This window comes from Notolepis coatsorum (genome assembly GCF_963971535.1).
Source record: "Notolepis coatsorum genome assembly, chromosome: 1".
Lineage (NCBI taxonomy): Eukaryota > Metazoa > Chordata > Actinopteri > Aulopiformes > Paralepididae > Notolepis > Notolepis coatsorum.
The window spans coordinates 72,098,260-72,119,838 of record NC_140165.1 but is presented as its reverse complement, the minus strand read 5'-3'; the positions used below and the strand labels follow the sequence as shown (position 1 = coordinate 72,119,838).

Below are 21,579 nucleotides of genomic sequence, written 5' to 3'. Positions count from 1 at the left end.
CAGAACTGCTTCTACTGCAACGAGCCCAGAGAGACTCGTTCCCCGATGAACTAGACTGTCTACAGGGAGGAAAGCCCGTCCCATCAGACAGCAGATTGATTCATCTGGCCCCCGAGAGTGACACACATACCCTCATCAGAGTGGGTGGTCGCCTGCGGAGAGCCCCCAATTTACCGGATGACATTAAGTACCCGATCGTATTGAACAGCCGACACAAGGTCACAGAGCTGATTATAAAGAAATACGACGAGGATGTACACCACGCAGGAGCAGAGAGAGTCTTCGCGGAAATCAGACGTCGTTACTGGATACTTCAAGGAAGAGAGGCGGTGCGACGCTTCCAGCGAACCTGTCTAGACTGCCGAAAGTGGCGCGCGCAGCCCAGCATACCACGGATGGCTGACCTACCTCCATGTCGCCTCCGACTCGGCGACAAGCCATTCCACTCAACAGGCATGGACTGTTTTGGCCCGCTGCACATAAAGAAAGGAAGAGGCACCGAGAAGCGGTGGGGTATTGTATTCAAATGCATGACCACCAGAGCGATACATATCGAGCTCCTTCCGACCATGAGCGCAGACTCATTCCTTATGGCCTTCCGAAGATTCACATCACGGAAAGGAAAACCGTCTACATTATTGTCCGATCACGGGACAAACTTCAAAGGCGGAGAAAGAGAGCTGAGGGAGAGCTTCCAAGCTATGGGCCCAGAACTTAAGACCCACCTCGCTCCAGCCCAGATTGACTTCCAATTCAACCCCCCAAACGCACCCCACTTCGGTGGAACTTGGGAACGAGAAGTACGTTCTATAAAGACAGCCCTGTACGCAGTACTTGGGGCCCAGACTGTGGCGGAAGAAGTCCTAATGACAGTCCTCACGGAGATTGAGGGAGTATTGAACTCCAAGCCCCTCGGTTACGTCTCCAGTGATGTAGCAGATGTCGACCCAGTCACCCCCAACACCCTCCTGATGGGGCGGCTAGATCCCGCGTTACCCCAGACAATGTACCGGCCTGAAGAAGCGAACGGCCGACGAATGTGGAGGTACAGCCAAGTATTAGCCGACAAGTTTTGGAGCAGTTTCCTACTGCACTACCTACCGTCTCTACAGACCCGCCAGAAGTGGGTAAAAGAGAGAGACAATTTGACGGAAGGAACAGTCGTCATGATTATTGACCAGTCACTACCCAGAGCTATGTGGCCGGCTGGCCGCGTAAGCAAAGTGATCACCGGTGCCGATGGCAAGGTCCGAGCAGCTGAAGTACTCGTCCAGGGGCGCATTTACACCCGTCCTGTGGCGAGGCTCATAGAACTGCCCCGACTCCCCGACACAATCGATGATGACCATGACCCTATGACTTTGTGAGTTGACTGACCCCTACAGTGAACCCTTGAGTGGTAGACAGTGCGGTTAATCTGTCTCTGCTTAACTAATTGGGTTGGGACCAATTAGGGGGCGGCTGTTCTGAAGGATCAGATTAAACCGAATATATATATTTATTTATATATATATATTTAATTGTATTTGTATATCCCCTGATATCCCTTGTATATTCCTTGTACAATATGCATTGAATATCCCTTCTAGTCTACTGAACATCCCATAATAGTCTCCATTCTACCATTGGACGAGACCTTGGTGCCAGGTCGCCATACCCCTCAGACCAGGTTCAATCGTACCGCTCAACATGTATGGACAAGTCCTAGTTCCGCGTAGGAATATGTCTACCGCACCACTAATGGTACTATTTGTTCATAGTGCGTATATATACTGCGCTATTAAAGTAGAGCTTTTTTTTTAGTCCAGTTCCTTACCCTCCAACAGAGTGACAGACGCAAAAGCCTCCCCGCGAACCACGTGTGGGCAGTAAGGCCAATTCGGCCCAGTATCGGCATTGAGACATCGTGTATATTAATATTTGAATAGTCATATTTGGCACTATATCGTCGAGTTGGACGTATTCTATTAAGCTAATAATAGTCTATTCATATGTAGTGCCTCGTGCGGTAAGAGTTCTATAGTAATCAGCACCCCCATCGTTTCGGGCATCAGCTGGACGCTTATCCAGGGTGGTTGACCCCACGTGAAGCTGCACCCGAGGAGCTCCAGGCCAAAGAGCGAGTGGACCTGTATATTGGATTATTCTACCGACGACGGCTAGCCTTCCCCGGCTTGGATTATGCTTTGAGTACTTTGATTATTCTATGGATAAAGGCCAACACTGCGGTGTGTTGGAAATACCCCCCCCGGAGAGGACGACAGGTGAGAAGACGCTCTACACGACGAGGTCGCCTCACGTCTCTCCATCGTGGACCGGAGGACGCCGGCCACAGAGAGTCCAACTGCTTTCATCTGTGGATCGAGGATCGCTGGGCACCGGGTCGCACGACTGTGGGCTCTCCCAGGATACCCTCGGCCAGACGGGATACAGCCAGACTCTACCCCCCCCCCTCCAGCTGTCCTACAAGCAGTCGGAACCTTCCCCTAGTGTATCCAGCTATATAATCATTCAAGTATCATTGCTATTGTTCCCTAAATATTCCAGGTTGTATATTTGCTTCCTGCGCAATCAGAGATTGGACATTCGATATTGATCTACCTACGAATACTCATTTGCCATAAAAGTGCATACTATTTCAAATCATAAATGTAATTAAGTGATCGTTGTACATACCTTTTGCTATGTATTATTATTAAACGCAGACTTTCGACTTGGTACATATGTGTTGGATCCGTTTCATCAGGTGGGAGTGTTTATCATAATTATTTATACCTAGTACTGGGTGGCCAGAGTCTAAAGTACAAGAGGTAGTGGTAGTAAGTATCATATCTAACAATACAGTCAGGGAATTGTACCCCTCAGTTACAATAGCCTTGCATCATCCTTCCAGCGATGACCACTCTTCTTGTATTACGGTATATGCTGTAGGCCATAACCATAACCCTTACCATAACTCTTACCATAACTCTAACCATAACCCTTTGTGGGGGTGAGTGAAACTCGTCTGCCAGTCTTGTTGTTGTTATTTGAAAATGCCCATGTTGTCTTTCTTCACAATATGGACGTTGTGTTCTTAACTTCTTTCACATGGTGACATCAGTATGAATTCATGCCGTCAACATGCTGCAGCAACGACTGGCAATACGGCATCAGCCCAGATGTGTGACCATGCCTCTTGTGTGAGTGCGTTGTGTTGATGAGTGTTGTTGAGGTCCGTCATATCTATCATCTACCATGTTCTGTAGCAGACACGTGCACAGGACTTTAGAGAGGCAGGTGCTCAAAGGCTGAAAAGGGCAGTCTACCTGTGTGTTTTAACCGAGCGAGCGCAGCGACCGAGCACGGTTTTTAAGGGCCCTTTTCGAGCGGGGCCCCCTTTTTATGCTTTTTGGGGGGTTTTGGTGATCAAATATTGAATATTGAACTATAATAATCAGTGCAGGAGCTCACTTATCCTTGAAAGACACTTTTCTCATCGTAAAAGGCCCATACATCTCCATAAATGTTCAGGGGGGAGGGAATAAGTGCTTACCCTACAGACCCCAAGAAGTGCTGTATATTCTGCATTGTTTAATATAAATGCATTTTTTTTATTCCAATCCCGATTTGTATTTGAGATTCCCAAATCCCATCGGACTTGACTTCTTCGTGTCCCTCAATGAGTGTAATACCAGCATTCAACTGTATGGGCCACAGCGGTTTCTATCATCATCATCATCATCACCACCACCCACGCTATGCATAAAATATATAGGTCCGTGGAGAGGCACGCTGAATATGGGGCATCTCTCTCTCTTTACCTAATATTTAGATTCTATCCTGCTATTTTTCAGTTGGAAGGGCAGTCTATATGCGTAACGGTAAAAATAAAAAGATATATATATATTTTTTTAAAAGGGCACTTTTTTATGAGGCTCAAAAGGGCAGGTGCTCAAGCACCCCTTGGGTTCTATGTGTGCACGTGCCTGTTCTGTAGTACTGTCAAAATAAAGAAAAGGTACCGAGGCTTATCAGTGTGTTAATCACAAATTAAATTCTTCCGAGAGCCCAGGGTTTGAGCGCCTGGTCCGGCTCCTCGGTGCTGACCTCCAGGGTATTGCACAGGTCTTGGTAGGTACTCATCGCTCTCTGCCAATAGGTCCGCAGGGTCACGGTACCGGCACTCCCAGCGCACGATCAGCGATATCTTCCAACAGCAACGAGGCCTAGCGCTGAACACAGCTGTCCAGGAGCGCGCGGATCCATGTGCACCCTCCCCAAGCCACCTGCATCAGGCTGTTTCATCGTTGCTAATAAACTATAGATTTCTATGGAATCCGTTAAACGTTATCCTTGTCATTTGTGTGGGTTTAACAGTCAAATGAGCAGTAGAATGTTTCTCCAATCTTACAAGCTCTTACAATGTGCACACTAAGCAATGTAAACATAAATAAATAAAACAAACAATAAATAATAACAATAGAGAACAAGACGGTATATGGAATGTCAATACGAAAGGGCAAATATATAGCTTACATGAAAGGAATGGGATGTGCTGAGAGTAGAATGTAGATGTGTCCATTCTATTCCACTACTATAGCTAGTATATCCGTGCGATTGAGTTTAATTCTTATTTATTTATTCACTGTAATTTGCCGTGTTTGTGTAGTGCTTTTATTTTTGGACATCACGATGCCTCGTTGAATAATGACTGTGTAAAACATAATTGTTAATGATACAAATATTGTCGTATTTAGGGCGGCTACGTGGTGCAGTGGGCAAGGCGCTCACCACAAATACTGGAGACTGGGCTCGAACAGGTTCGCCTCCCTGTTCAAGCCCAGCGCTCCACATTGCTTTCAGTTTAGCTGGTCGTCCACACTAATACACATTGGCAGTATTAGGGGGAGGGAAACTGATGGGTGGGGATCGGGCGTTCTGGACAGCGACTCCTACAGGTCGGTTGGTGCGCCTGCGCAGTAGAATCAGGAAGCGACGGGGGCGGGGCCCCAACAAAACCCAGGCCCCTGACGCTGAAAGATCGAGCCGCGCAGGTGGAAAGATGCGACTGCTGTTACCTCGAGTATCGGAGGGGACTCGTGCTATGTATGACTTAGTCCACATTGCAGCCGGCTTGTGGGAGGCATGAAACAGCGTTCAAAGACAGGGGAGGGTTGAATTGGATGATACGAAAATTGGGATGGGAGAAAAATTGAAAATGGGAGAAAAAGTGGATAAAAAAAAATTATTGTCGTATTTATTAGGGATGTACGATATTGTCGACCTACCGATATTATCGGCCGATATCGGCATTAAAATGTGATATCGGAAAATATTGGTATCCGTTTAAAAAAAAATTTAAATAAAAAATCTATAATCTTTATTTACCCAGGCAAGCAAGTAAGAACAAATTCTGATTTTATTTATTGTCAAAAGTATGCATAATGTTTCCACAACAAGAGATATGTAATGTTAATTACCTGAAATTATTCCATTTTTTGGGGGGGGGAAACCCTGCATATATCGGTATCGGTTGATATCGGTATCGGAAATTAAGAGTTGGACAATATCGGTATATCGATATCGGTAAAAAAGCCAATATCGAGCATCCCTAGTATTTATTATAATTATTGAAATCCGAGGATGTCTGTAGAATCAACGTGAACGCAATCACCAATGATTTGAAGTTCGTAAGTGGAGTTACGAAGAAATGAGTTTGTAACATCTTCGTATGTCCGTTTGAGAATGAGGACCATTGTTCTAGATGCTTCTTTGTATGGTGAAGGTGGTGGGAGGTATGGTGAAGGTGGCGGGAGGTATGGTGAAGGTGGTGGGAGGTATGGTGAAGGTGGCGGGAGGTATGGTGAAGGTGGCGTAAGGTATGGTGAAGGTGGTGGGAGGTATGGTGAAGGTGGTGGGAGGTATGGTGAAGGTGGCGGGAGGTATGGTGAAGGTGGTGGGAGGTATGGTGAAGGTGGTGGGAGGTATGGTGAAGGTGGTGGGAGGTATGGTGAAGGTGGCGGGAGGTATGGTGAAGGTGGTGGGAGGTGTGGTGAAGGTGGTGGGAGGTGTGGTGAAGGTGGTGGGAGGTATGGTGAAGGTGGCGGGAGGTATGGTGAAGGTGGCGGGAGGTATGGTGAAGGTGGCGGGAGGTGTGGTGAAGGTGGTGGGAGGTGTGGTGAAGGTGGTGGGAGGTATGGTGAAGGTGGTGGGAGGTGTGGTGAAGGTGGTGGGAGGTGTGGTGAAGGTGGTGGGAGGTGTGGTGAAGGTGGTGGGAGGTGTGGTGAAGGTGGTGGGAGGTATGGTGAAGGTGGTGGGAGGTGTGGTGAAGGTGGTGGGAGGTGTGGTGAAGGTGGTGGGAGGTGTGGTGAAGGTGGTGGGAGGTATGGTGAAGGTGGTGGGAGGTGTGGTGAAGGTGGTGGGAGGTATGGTGGTGGGAGGTATGGTGAAGGTGGCGGGAGGTATGGTGAAGGTGGTATGGTGAAGGTGGTGGGAGGTATGGTGAAGGTGGTGGGAGGTATGGTGAAGGTGGTGGGAGGTATGGTGAAGGTGGTGGGAGGTAGGAGAAAAGATAATTTCTAGTTTCAAACAGCTCTCCAGTGATCCAGTTTTTCTCTTGTAACACTTTATGTATTCGGTCAATACTAACGATATATCATATTTTATTACTTTCAGATGTCAGTTTTTCTTCCAAAAAACGTTTTATAAAACAATGACATGACAGTCAAACATTGCTAGTTGTTATGGTGTCATACACCTTGGAAAATACATCAAATTCTTTCAAAGTTAAAAGCTGAAATTATAATTTTCTGACCACATTTATTTTAAAAACTCCTTATGACCACCTGCTATCAGTAGGTCTCATTGAGTCATGGTGTCTCTACTCAATCAACCCTGCTATCAGAAGGTCTCATTCGCCAAAATCGAACCAGAAACCTTCAGTTTACCAGACGACCACTCAACATTCTGAGCCACTGTTGCTCTCATAGCAGCACTTATTTTTTGACCATTCTATGAAAGCATCCTTGTAGTTGATGCTATGCATTAAATAGCATCTATGCATTAAAATAATGTTTCAGTGAATCTCTTAATTACATCAATATTGTGCTTGTCACAACAGTATTAGGTTTGTAGGTTAAGTATTTAATGTTCAACAACAGGGAGACAGTTGTGTTCAAGTTGATAAATCTATTATTCTAGGCAGGAAAAACATTGGACTTCATTGTCGAACGCACTTATGAAAAAGTTATTAGCTAATTTCTTCTTAACTCCAGTTCCTGGGACAATTCTGGCATTCCTGAATGGTTTCTTATCTGGGATTCGTTCTTGGCTAATAACAGGATTTAAGAACGCAGAAAAGCAGTCGTAGATGGGCCCGATTGGAGTGCGCCCGTGTTCTTAACACTTTCAGTGCCAATGGTGAGATTTCTCGTTAGTTCATGCCAACCGTTGAGTGCCAGCCGACGAGAGATCTCGTTTTTAAATCGTAATTTTTTTATTATCGATTTCCATAAATTTTGCATCAATCTAGCCTCACGTTACCAGTGGGGATCTGTCTGAACTCGAACAGAGAAAATACTGCCCCCTATCATCTCTCCGGATGGTACTGCACCCCTTTGGATTGGATTGAATGAAACGCATGAAAAAAAGAAGTGCTGCTTCCATATTTTACTTGTCAGACAAGTAACCGGAGACAATCCAAGTCATTGCCCACCACCAGAACAGTGGAGAATATGCGTTTCCAGTACCCAGCGTTGGATCAATAAATGCGATCGATATTTGGAATGGCGATCAGGATCTTTTTGGAGAACATCTGATCTGAGGTAAGGAATCAATTTTACCAGTCTTGGGATAATCAGAGCTATTTTCACCTATATATCAGCGTGTGCCATATGTGTGTATGTGTGTGTCTGTGCGATCAGGAAATAAGATAATCGATTTTTCAGCCCGCTTCTATAGCGTGCATAAGTACACATATACTATCGATAATCTAGCGTTTATTTGAAAACTATTCATAAATAGGCCGAAAAATGACAACGTGTTTTGTGTATTCCAGTAAAGGGCGTTTATCACAGAATCTTAATTTTTTTAGGAAACTTTTAAAAAAAAAGCGTTTTTCAAAATGGTATAAAACGGAAATTAACAGATTAAAAAACAATCCGTTTCGACAATGTTGACTGCAAACAAGTCATTGATAAGCGATGGCCATATTAGACACATAGCCATAATTTAAGATATAGTTTATGCGTTCGCAAATATGAGAGCTCTGTCATTGAATCTAGCGGTGGCAACGCAACGGGATTCCTAGGCAACGCATGGCTGGCACGGAAAGGGCTTCATTTGTGAGAAATCATTGGTGATTGCATTCACATTGATTCTACAGACATCCTTGGATTTAAATAATAATAAATGCGAGAATATTTGTATCATTAACAATTATGTTTTATATTTATAGTCATGATTGAACAAGGCATCGTGATGCCCTAAAATAAATAAAAGCACTACACAAACACTGCAAATGGCAGTGAATAAATAAATAAATAAATAAGCACTAAACTCAATCGTGTGTGGATATAGCTATAGTGGAATAGAATGGACACATCTACTGTACATTCTGCTCTCAGCACATCCCATTCCCTTCATGTAGGCTATACAGTATATTTTTTGGTATAAATAGTTCATATACCGTCTTGTTCTCTATTGTTATTTTTTTTTATCGTTGGTTTTATTTTAGATTGTTTTACCTTGCTTAGTGTGCACATTGTAAGAGCCAGTGGAGTGAGCGTGGCTAAATGGTAAGTATCTGTGCCTAATTCCTGTAGTTGCATGCTCTTATAAGGAGCTGGTGGGGCGTTTTATATACAAATGCAGGTGTACGAGAACGCACGTTCAATTTAAGAATCAGTGGCATTCTTCCTTCGGGGGCGCAGCTGAGAACACTGTTTCAGAACACATTACACATAAGGAAATGTTTGAGAATGAGGTCCATTGTTTTTTTCATAGTTACAAGATTGTTGTAGCAAGGCAATGTTTATTTATTTATAAGGTTTTGGGAGAAAGGGCGCTTTGTTTGTTTATGTCTCCATGCTGTCCCTAGTGGTCAGAAAATTATTATTGCAGCTTAAATATTTGTTTTGCCTCATTACGCCATTTTCACATTAAGCCTTTTAGGATGCCCCCCCCCCCCAAACAAGTTAATAAATAAAAAACAAAATATCTCAATAGGCACAATGCAGTCCAAGTCAATGTGGGGGAGATAGGGATTTTTCAGATTGATATCCTGCTACATCTAAACCACAGTCCTCATTGCTGGCTGAGTCCCCAAGTCTCTCTACGCCTCCTCCCGACCTGCTGTCCTCCTCCTCCTCTTCTTCCTCCTCTTCCTCCTCCCCCTCCTCCTCCTCCTCATCCCCCTCCTCCAGGCCACGCTCTCTGTGGGACGTGCGTTCGGCCTTGGGCCCCTTGCAGATCTTGAGGTGGCGGGTGAGGTGGTACTTGGTGAGGAAGGCTTTGTGACACTTCTCGCAGACGAAGTCCCTCCGGCCCTCGTGTGAGTTCAGATGCTTCTTCAGGTGGTTGGTCTTCAGGAAGTGTTTGTCACACTTGGGGCACTGGATCTGACGCTCGCTGTGTCGGCGAGAGGTTTCATGAGTGAAAGAGAGAAAGAAGAGTTATTAGAAACAACGCAGATACACAAGGGCACCGTTCATCACCCGACCCTAGTTGTAGGCGCCTAAATGTCCAGTCTGGTAATTAAGAGTAATTTCAGTTAATAGAAAAGTATTTTGGACATGTGTTTCATGGTGTTTAAATAGATGGAAAAGTAGGAAAAGTAGATAGATATAGATAGATAGATAGATAGATAGATAGATAGATAGATAGATAGATAGATAGATAGATAGATAGATAGATAGATAGATAGATAGATAGATAGATAGATAGATAGATAGATAGTGTGGTATATTTTGAATATAGATCATCATAACGGGAGTTCAAATCAAACTAATGTGTAATAGTCTTATAGAAACAACAGAGACCTTGTGCTCACAACCAAAGGTGAATTTGCATACAAAGTGTTGGCAACAGCTGCAGACAATAGATCAGAGTCATATATCCTGTGTTATCTGTTAAACTGGCCCTGTGACACGACATGTGGGGACAGCTGCCGGCCTGCCGTAGACGGGTTTCCTTCAAGACAATAGAGCCACTGTTTACAAGAGGGGGTGGGTAAACAGCTAACACAAGGAGATGATCAAATCACATGCAGTTGGTATCTGCTGGCCTGCGGCCTAGGGACAACACATATGTGGCCACCTGGTTTGCTAAATACTAAGTATAACTGCAAATGGCTGATAACACACTTAGATTAGTTTGATATAAAGTATAATTAGGCCTGTTTACATTGTGGTAATAATTTAAGTCATACTAAAACTGTATAAAATATTGATGTAAGCTAAAAGAATGATTAGACTTGGTAGCAATTTATTGAAAGTCAGCAAACTTTGTGGTAAAGAAGATTAGTTTCACTTAAGGTGAAACTAGTCTTAAAAATAACAGAATGTGTACAAGTAATGTGTTTAAGTATGATATATCGGTGTTTATGTAATCAATATATCTTGAGGTTCATCAATCAAAGTATTAAAAATACAGGGAAACTATTCTCTGGGCTTAAACAAAGTAAGGGGGTTGGCCTATTAAGCCAAACCCCTATTTTCAAATTCAAGCTTAGCAGGCCTGGCATTGGAGGAAAGAATTTGATGATGTCATTCTGATGACATCACGAGAGACTGCAGGCCTTGGCTATAAGATCTGGGTGTGGTGACGAGAGGAGGACTCTGAACCCAACCGACCAAGGAGGAACACACCCACCTTCACACAGAGGAGCGGCAGCAGGACAACAAAGGACAAAAGAACTTTTGGAGGGAAAAACAGAACTGCTTTGTTCATTCAGCCAGAGAACAAAGCTCATCAACGACTTATCAACTCTACTGTAATATTAGTCTGGTTGTGATCAAGACGGCATAGTGTCTTTGATCACAGCTATAGCATTCTTTACTTTTAATTGAAACAGATCATTTTTTGTATAACTTTGTGGATTTAATAAACCACTCCGTTTGAAATAACCCTCTTCTCCTCCCGATTTCTCCTGCCTGCACCGCTGAGCGTAATAAGTATATCCCAAGGCTCGCAAAGTTATTGAATCACAACGCAGAGCAGATCAGCGCCGGGTTTAGCTTGGGAATATACTTCAATAGATAGATAGATAGATAGATAGATAGATAGATAGAAAGATAGATATATAGATAGATAGATAGATAGATAGATAGATAGATAGATAGATAGATAGATAGATAGATAGATAGATAGATAGATAGATAGATAGATAGTACAGAAGTTAAAATGTTAAGACAATTCATTATTGGTAAGAATGATTTCTTTGTTAGAGTTTGTTTTTTTACTTGGAATTTGGCTGATAGGCCGAGGGACTTTTAGTTTGACAGGATAACCGTGATGTCCTTGATTACCGTCAGGTGCGGCAGGGTGACAGCATTAGTTTAGAAAGAAAGTAACGCAGATTGTACCAGCGGTCAGGCCGAGTGATGAGAGAGTGGAGCCAGACAGTTTTTAGACCTCTCTCTCTCTCTTTCCCTGGATAAACTTTGTTAATCTCGCTCTATATATAACTAGGAAACTTGAAAGTGTAACCCGAATTGGACATTAAATAGTTAATAGTACATCGTGGTCGGTGGCTTTCTTGTGCGTGGATGAGGAACGGGAGATTCAAAGTTTAAGAGCGTCCGAAGCTTATGGCATCAACGAGTTTTGGAAACTACACTAGTGGTGGGGCTGGGCGATATGGCCAAAAAAAATTCACGATAACATTTTTCATATTGTTCGATATCGATAATTATCGATATCTTTATTAGCATTAAAAATTATTAGGGCTGTCAAAATTAATGCTTTAACTTGAGATTAATTTTAAATAATTAAAGCATTAAAATAAATTAATCTAGATTAATCTATGGAGTGAAAAATCTTCAACGTTCTGAACTTTCAGCAGTATATTTGCTTGTTCTTTTTTTGCATCGACTCATGCTCCTTTTCATCTGACATGAAGATGGAACACATTTTTGTTGTTAATATGATTTATATTACTATTAAAATACTATTTGAATCTAAATATACTTTCTTTGTGTTGATTTTACATTAATTCCATGATTTTACTCAAGTAAATATCTGTTACAAGCTTCGGTCTTAAATCGAAAAATGCAATTTTGTATCTAGATTAATTACAGAAAATTGTGAGATTAATTCATTATTATTTTATTATTTTTTAAACAACAAGTGTATGTTTATTGTGCAGCAATTCTTTGTCGTTGCCGCCATCTTTAGTGTTACAGCCCATCACACTCCAGTGTGTGGCTCCAGGGGAGTTGAACAGTTCTGGCTCTGCTAGTTTCTTTTCTATCTTTTGGCGCTTTTTTGGTGGACAAAAGGTTTCAAGCTGTATTTTAAATTAGAAAGCAAACTAAATAAATGGACAAGAGAAAAATAAATCTCAATTTGGTCAGTATTGTCATTTGGACAAGCAAAGTGATTACTTTAAGTTGCAGGCAAGAAAGACAAGTCTGTCCACTGTCTCTGGTTTTAAAAAACTCCAACATTTTGGGAAATTAGCTTACCGTCTTCTCCAGAGAGAGACAAGAAGATATATACCAGTTTCCTCTCTGTGCGTTCAGTAGAAAGCTATCTGGCTGCATGTTAGCCTAGCTTAGCACAATGAATGGAAGTGGACATGACCGGGTAGCCTTCGGGAGAGGCGTTAGTTGGACAATGGCTAGGCTAACCATTGTGCTAAGCTAGGCTAACATGCAGCCAGATAGCTTTCTACTGAACGCACAGAGAGGAAACTGGTATCCAGAGAAGCGGGCTGAAAAATCCATTATCCATGCCGTGGATACGGCTAACGTTATGCACACACACGCTGTGATAGCGGTGATAGGAACATCTGATTAAGCCAAGACAGGTAACATAGAGTCCTTACCTCAGATCAGATGTTCTGCAAAAAGATTAATCCAATTCCTGATCGCCATTCCAAATATTGATCGCGTTTATTGATCCAACGTTATAGTCCAAAACACATAATCGAAAGCTGCTCCGAGCCTCCCCAGTGAATGTGGTAACATTGCCCGAGATGGGAAAACCCCAGACCGGAGTTTTTCTCTGATGCACAGTCCCATCCAATCCAATCCAATGATGTGCAATACCATCCGGGAGACGATAGGCGGTGGTATTTGCCATTTTCGAGCTCAGACCCATTCCCAATGATAACGTCAGGCTGGATGGATGAAAAATGAATGGATATTGCTAATAAAAGAAATAACGATTAAAACCCGAGTTTTCTCTAGTTTTGGCACTCAACGCATGGCGAGTTAACCCGACTAATCTCGTGGTCGGCACTATATGGGTTAAGAGGGCCCGCCGGCGGGTCTGTGCCTGTTTAAGATTAATTGTTTTACACATGCACAAAAATCGATAAGTGACGCCACTTTCACGCAGATTTCACGCAGTTATCGATAATTATCGCTAAATCAATAAGTGGTCTCAGCCGTTATTCCTGATGAACTCACTTTGTGTGTGAAAACATGTGCTGCTTCAGGTCGGGCTTCCTGATGAAGGCCCGGTCACAGAGGCCACACTGCAGCTTCTCCGCCCCCGTGTGGACCACCATGTGCGACGCCACGTGGGACTTCTGGGTGTACGACTTCTCGCAGACCGTGCACCTGTAGTTCTTCTGACCTGGTGGGACATCAAGGAGTCAGTCGAGTGATACATCATCAGTGGACAAAACATATGGAACATATTCCTAGTATTGGGTTACACCTAGGGATGTCCGATATTATCGGCCTACCGATATTATCGGCTGATATCGGCATTAAAATGTGATATCGGAAAATATCAGTATCGGTTTTCAACATTTTTATTTAATTTTTTATTTAATTTTTTTTTACATTTCTATAACCTTTATTTACCCAGGCAGGCAAGTAAGAACAAATTCAGAATTTATTTATTGTCAAAAGTATGCATAATGTTGTGTTAATTCCACAACAAGAGATATGTAATGTTAATTACCTGAAATTATTAAATTTGTTGGGGGGGGGGAACCCTGCATATATCGGTATCGGTTGATATCGGTATCGGAAATTAAGAGTTGGACAATATCGGTCATAGCTGTCAACATTTCGATTTGAAAAAACGTGCAGGTTTTAGCCCCGCCCCTTCTCCTGGCCCCGCCCCCTCAGCCCGCCTCCTCCCACCCGGCCCCGCCCCCTCCCAATGGAGCTGCCTCGTCGCTGCTGGTCAAAACCGGTATTATAAATTACCTTTTATCAAAATATTAACCATTAAATAAAGGTTGTAATCTGTAAATGCATTTGATTTTACTGTAATTTGACAGTATTTGGAACCCATAGATGCCAGACATTTAGTTTTCTTGCAGCTTTTTTTCTTACAGTCTACAGTCAGTGAATCCTAAATCTCCACTAGGCAACCACTTAAAGTTATCAGTCCAACAAGGACTGGGTGAACTAGTTGCTACATTAAATTAATCAGATACCTGGTTGAAAGTGAAATGCTGTGAACATCCCTGCATTAAGTGTAAGACAAATTCAGTATAAATTCAGTTTATGTAGTAGTAGCATTAACATGTTCATATTTATTGAAATCTTACAATTCATACATAAATGTTATGATGAATTGAAAATGGGGGAAGAAGTCCTTCTCTGGTCTGCATCCCCTTAACAATTGTGTATTGCACAATACTGTATTGTACCCATCTGTTAAAGTTAGCAATCAATCAATGTATTACCAGTGTCTTTATACCTTCATCACTGTAGGCTACATATTAATACGACAACTCAAGAAGAATCAAGAGGTTTATTTGTCACATACAGTGAAATGCAGGTGGTCACGCCCGCATTGATTGTGCAAAATGCAAAAAAATATAGGTAACAGGATATGCATGATAAAAAAAGACATGCCATGTTCCTGAAAAAGCTATAAAAAATACCTATGGTCATTAATTTAGCAGTGGGAAATGGGAATATCATTTTTGGAACAGTGTGTGTGTCTATTATGTCTGTGTAGTATGTCTGTATTGAGCCGTACTGTATTGTACCCATTCTGCAATCTGTTAAATAAAGTTTTCATTCATTCTACAGAGAAAAATTAGATAGAAAAAAAGCCAATGCGATTTTGTGTTTTTCCTCAATATCTCTGCAATGCCTGCGAGTTACCAGTAACTGTATTTGTCATACCATGACAATTCACGACTTTTAAAACGGATCAATTTATTTATATGTATAAATCGCATAAGGAAATTGGGCGTCAGTGAAGGCATGCTATCCGTGGAGGAATGGCAGGAGGGGACAGTGGAGGCGCAGAGCAAACGGCTGTTAGTGTTCACCAACCAACACATTTACACATTCCTGCATTTGTATTGTTTTATCCACAAAAGATTTGCAAACCTTTTGTTCCAGAGACAAAAGCCACAGAGTGGGCAATCAAGAGACACTGGCTAAGTTGATTTGACACCCTCGGTCCGCGGCCGCCTCGGTGCATCAGTCTACTCTCTCCCCTGAGCTCTGAGCTTTATCCGGTCGCGTCGCTGTCTTCTTCGGGTCGCAACGGTCTGACTTCCTGTGATAACGGTCTAATCTACACTGCTGCCACCTGTCGTCACGGAGGAGAATTGCAGCCATTTTGTAAAAAATAATAATAATAAGTACAAAATACGTACCAATCCGTGAGCCGTGAACAGCGCGTGAAGAGGGTTAAAAAAACAGGAGAATACCGGAAAACCGGTAGGGTTGACAGCTATGATATCGGTATAGGTAAAAAATCCAATATCGAGCATCCCTAGTTACACCCCCTTTCCAAAGCATAAACAGGAAGTAAAAAATGCACAGAATGCATTGGATTCTATGAGAAAATGTAAACCTGCAGAGCTTTTCTTTCCTCACTTTTTACCAAAATCACTCCTAATCGCCCATTTCTGAACGGATTTTCATGAAATTTGGACATGTACTATACAAGACTATTAACTATGGACTAGGCCAGACCTGGGCATTGTACGGCCCGCGGGCCGTATTCTGACCGGCCCGCGAAAGAGTACATGATAATAAATAAAAAAATAAAAAGCTTTTTTTTTTCATATCAACGTTCACACGCACAATATACGCTTACCTTGGATTTGACTTGATTCAACAACAAAGCAGTCGGGGCAAGCCGAAAGTCGAAAGTGTGGTTATTTGAAGTTTGGATTTTTTTTTTCACAACTGAGGTAGGTAGATTACATTTTTAGAGACTAAAGTACAGAAAAAAGGTACCGTTTGGTACCGGTATCGATTCACAGGTACCGGTACCGTATCGGTTCAAATGTGAACAGTACCCATCCCTACTGAACACACAACTGCAGGGCAAGGGCATTTTTGCTCATGAAATGCATAGCCATGTGAAAGCCTTCATGACAAAGTTGCAATTAATTTCAAGGCAACTAGGCAGCAACAATCTCAAACACATGAAAACCCTGAAAGAAGTCAAACCATCAGCTGATCACCGGCACAGGTACTCATCCATGTTGGGAGCACTGCATGATGAATTTTCAAGGCGTTTTCAAGATTTCAAAAAGGTTGAGGATGAAATGCAGCTGGTTTCCTCTCCCTTTACCTGCAGTGTTGATAGTTGTTCAGCTTGAACTCATTGACCTGCAGTCTGATTCACTACTGAAAGAGCACTTTAAGTCAGCATCACTGCTAGAGTTTTACTCTGCTCTCAAGGAGGAGAACTTTCCAAACATGAGGAGACATGCTCAGAAGATGTTGGTTCTCTTTGGATCCACCTACATATGTGAACAGACATTCTCAGTCATGACGTTTACCAAGTCCAGGTACAGATCCTCTCTCACTGATGAACATCTGGCAGCTGTGCTTCGCATCTCCACCTCAGACATGCAACCTGACTTTGATGGACTTTTTAAAGCTCAACAGAGACTGGATTTCTCACACTGAATGAAAAAAAAAAAGAACTGAAGAACACTAAAATGTGGAAATATAACAAGTGAAATGGGACACTTGATCTTTTTTTTTGCACAGTTCTGAAAACATTGCCCACCCCTGGACTAGGCTATGGTCCCAGGGTGTTTTATCAGAATATTATCTTTCAAAAGAGACCAGGCTTATGCATGTGCTATAAGTATAAAGTATAGTATTTTGGTTTGCAAAAAAAGTATGCAGTCCTCAAAAAATGAAAAAAAATTATTTCACTTTTTGGGGCGCCTGTTAACACATTGCATGCCACGCCCCTTTGACCAGAATAACCCCTTCCGTGGCAGTGCTTTAGTCAATGGGAGGTCGGGGAAATTTACGAAGGCTTAAACTATATCTTAAATTATGGCTATGGGTCTAAAACACCCCTCGCTTATCAATGACTTGCTTGCAGTCAACATGTACGAAAAAACGGATTGTTTTTTCATTGGTACATTTCCGTTTTATACCGTTTTGAATACAAGTATAGTTTCGGAGAGTTCTAGTAATTTCAGAGAAATCCACGATAATAGCCCTTTAGTGGAATACACAAAACACATTGTAATTTTTCGGCTGATTTATGAATAGTTTTCAAATAAACACTAGATTATCGATAGTATATGTGTACTTATGCACGCTAGAGAAGCGGGCTGAAAAATCGATTATTCATGCCGTGCTTAGCGTTAACGTTACGCACACACACACACACGTTGTGATCGCTGTGCAAAAAACATCTGATTAAGCCAAAACTGGTAACAGAGTCCTTACCTCACATCAGATCTGCAAAAAGATTAATCCAATTCCTGATCGCCATTCCAAATATCGATTGCGTTTATTGATCCAACGTTATACTCCGAAACAGATAATCGACGCTTCTTCCAGTCCCCTCAGTCAATGTAATAGTATCCAGTAGGGGTGTAACGGTACGCGGATACGTACTGTACCGCCTCAATGTGGTCCTCCGGTACAGTACGCGCTGTGCACCGAGCGATTGCAACGGTATGGAACCTTTTTTTGCGGAACTTAAATCCCCCCGGCCCTAATATAACGTGCACAACTAACCGGATGTTGTTTGTTCATTCCATGCAGCGCGCAGCTACACTGAACGAGAGCTGTAATTCAGCATAGCATATTAGCCTTAGTATGGCGAGTCAATACTAACTGACAAGCCAGAGCCATGTCATTGTTCAACTTTATTGCGAACTTTATCACGCATTTGAAACGGCATCACCCGAATGTGAATATCACTGGTACACGGAAGAAACATATGCTAGTGCAAACCCAGCTCCCCGTTGCATTCAAGAAGCATCTCGCTATTAATTCAGACCGGGCCAACGCAATAACAAACGCCATATGTGTTATTATAGCAGCAGATCTGCGACCATACTCTGTTGTCGAGAACACTGGGTTTAAGCACATAAAAGTAATATAGCCCCGCTACCTAGCACTATGAATTGAAAATGGGGGACCCTGATGTAAACAAGACAAACGTCTTTCTCTGGTCTGCATCCCCTTAACAATTGTGTGTATTGAGCCGTACTGTATTGTACCCATTCTGCAATCTGTTAATAAAGTTTTCATTCATTCCCTCGTCCGTATTTCCATACCACCAGCTCTATAAACTAGCCCCTTTCATGACTGTGATGCAAGCCCTGCCCCTGTATTCAAGCATCACAGTCATGAAAGGGGTTATGTATAAACAAGCACACGCTACAGTTGTCCACGACTTATCCTCCAAGGCATCTATCTGTCTGCTATATAATAATCTTCAGATTTACTTAAGTGTTATTAGTAGGTTACAGCAGTAAGCATTAGTTTGCTCAGTCAATTATGGCCAATTCGTTTTATATTGTTTAATAGTTAAATAAATAGATAAATGAAAGAAAAAAAAAATTGTATCCCCCCCCCCACGTACCGAAAAAATACCGAACCGTGACTTCAAAACCGAGGTACGTACCGAACCATGGATTTTGTGTACCGTTACACCCCTAGTATCCAGATGCATGCCCCAGAAGTAAAACGTGGACCAGAGTTATTTTTTCGATGCACTTTTTCAGCCAATCCAATCCAATGATGTGTAATACCATCCGGGAGACGATAGGCTGCGGTATTTGCCCTTTTCGAGCTCAGAGCCATTCCCAATGATAACGTCAGGCTGGATAGATGAAAAATGAATGGATATTGCTAATAAAAGAAACAACGAGAAAAAGACGAGAAAACTCGTCATTGGCACTCAACGCATGGCGAGTTAAGACGACTAAAGTCGTCGTTGGCAGTCAAAGTGTTAAGCCAAGTCAAGTCAAGAGTTTTATTTGTCACGGCATACAAGTATACAGTGAAATGCGGGGGGACTTGCCCGCAACGATTGTGCATAGTACAATAATACAATAATAAGAATCCAAGGGATGAGAATGCAACATTTGTGCAATAATACAAGTCATATGTCAATTATGTCTCAATGTTCAGCCTGGCCCTGTCTTTTTCAATGATGTCATCCATGATGTTAAATGATCCTTCGACAAGAGGGCCAGTGAACAATGACAGAAGGGCCTTTACCAACTTCCCTAACATGGGGAATATCATCCCTCCTTCTGGCGTCTTCATGGCCAAGATCTTACTCCACCAGTCAACATCGATCCGTTCAGTATTCTCCTCAAAGTGTTTGGCCTGTGCTCCTAAATCTGGTAGGCTCGCACCTCTTCATTCAGTTGACCAAGCTCCTCAGATTTCACTGCATTTGGCAAGGACTTGGCTAAGGTGTTGAATGCAAATGATGTATTGTGTATAGGGATGGGTACCGAATTCGGTACTTTTGAGGTACCGAACCGAAACACGTCGGTACTACCGAGTATCGAATCAAGTGAGAAACCGAAAAAAAATAAAAATTAAAATTAAAACGTTTTTTTATTATTATTATTATTATTTTTTTTTTAACTTTTTTTTTTTCATGTCAACGTTCACACGCACAATATATGCTTACCTATGATTTGACTTGATTCAACAACAAAGCAGTCGGAGCAATGACAAGCCGAAAACTGTCGAAATTGTAGTTATTTGAAGTTTGGATTTTTTTTTTACGACTGATCGGTATCGGCGAGTACACATAAATTCTAGCCTCCGATCCCATGACGTCATTTATCTCCTGCGGAGAGTGAGGATTATAAAATGAACGTGTTTTAAAGTGTGATGCTGTTTGTCATTTTAACAGCAGATACACTTTCTTAAATTCCATTGTCCCGACAGAGCGGTGTGATGGGGAGCTCGGACGGGATGTGTTTTGCTTGCTGGTGTTATGATAGCATTAGCTGAAAAGCTAGCTAGTTGGAACAACATCCGCTTTAACGTTACATCAAATCAGATGATCGCCTGTCCTTTCTCCAGGACCTGACACTGTCCATCTATCAACAATAATGCACCCACGGTGAATCGTATTTAAGTCAAGTAGCTACTGACTAGCGTTAGCTGACTAACGTTATCAAATGTCAATGCGGGGAAGACGAGCTAGGTCAGCTAGCTTAGCGTGATAACGTTACCGTGGCTAAAGTTGGTGCTATTCATAATCCAGCAATAATGGCTGCAGACCTGCAAGCAAAGTACAGCAAGTTCCAAGTGCCAAAGGATAAGAGTCTGAGGCGGAGTCTCAAAAGAGAATGTTGAATATTTATTTTGCATCGAAAATCACAACATAAACGGTAATACTAACTACTAGCTAACAGACTGGGTAGCGAGTGCAACACCGTCTAACGTCCGTGCGGATCATTGGAGTAGGGTATATCTGCAGTGCCACAGCCCCATACTCATTGATTAATGATACTAATACTAATCTATACAATCACCTGTTGTTGAATAAATACCATTACTTTCTAGTTATTACTAAAAAACTGTATATATAAAACAGTATCTGTAAAATATATATATATATATATATATATATATATATATATATATATATATATATATATATATATAATTTATATAATAGTTTTTATTTTTTTTTTATGTATGCACTGGTATCGGATCAGTATCTGTATCGGCCGATACCCAAAGCTTAGGTATCGGAATCGGAACAGGAAGGACAAAATGGTATCGGAACATCTCTAGTTCAAATGATGTATTGTGTATAGTTCAAATGATGTATCATGTATAGTTCAAATTCAGTATTGTGTATAGTTCAAATTATGTATTGTCTATAGTTCAAATAATGTATTGTGTATAGTTCAAATTATGTATTGTGTATAGTTCAAATTTCAGGCTCCAGACTAACATTGGTTGCACCAGTGCGCCTAACTTTTTCATTTAGGTGCACCAGCACATAATTTAGGCGCACCCAAAAAATTTCACTGCGCCTTTTGCCTCTGCAATAATACATTTTAAGCGTTACCTTTACCATTACCTTCTTGTGTCAGTTCCCATACACATTAGTAATTTCTTAAGATGTTATGTAAATTATTGTAAAAAATAACGTTGTATTACAGTTAGTTTTCATTCATTCACCTCCCTCTGGTATTTTATG

General features: G+C 42.0%; 1 protein-coding gene across 1 annotated transcript in view; it reads right to left on the bottom strand.

Moving 5' to 3' along the window:
* Positions 1-9,141: 9,141 nt before the first annotated feature.
* The window catches only part of prdm4 (PR domain containing 4), a 97,950-nt gene continuing 85,512 nt past the window's right edge, over positions 9,142-21,579 (bottom strand). The window contains 2 exon segments of the mRNA XM_084312602.1: positions 9,142-9,609; positions 13,614-13,782. Coding sequence (XP_084168728.1) covers positions 9,225-9,609; positions 13,614-13,782 — 554 coding nt within the window. The 3' untranslated portion in view covers positions 9,142-9,224.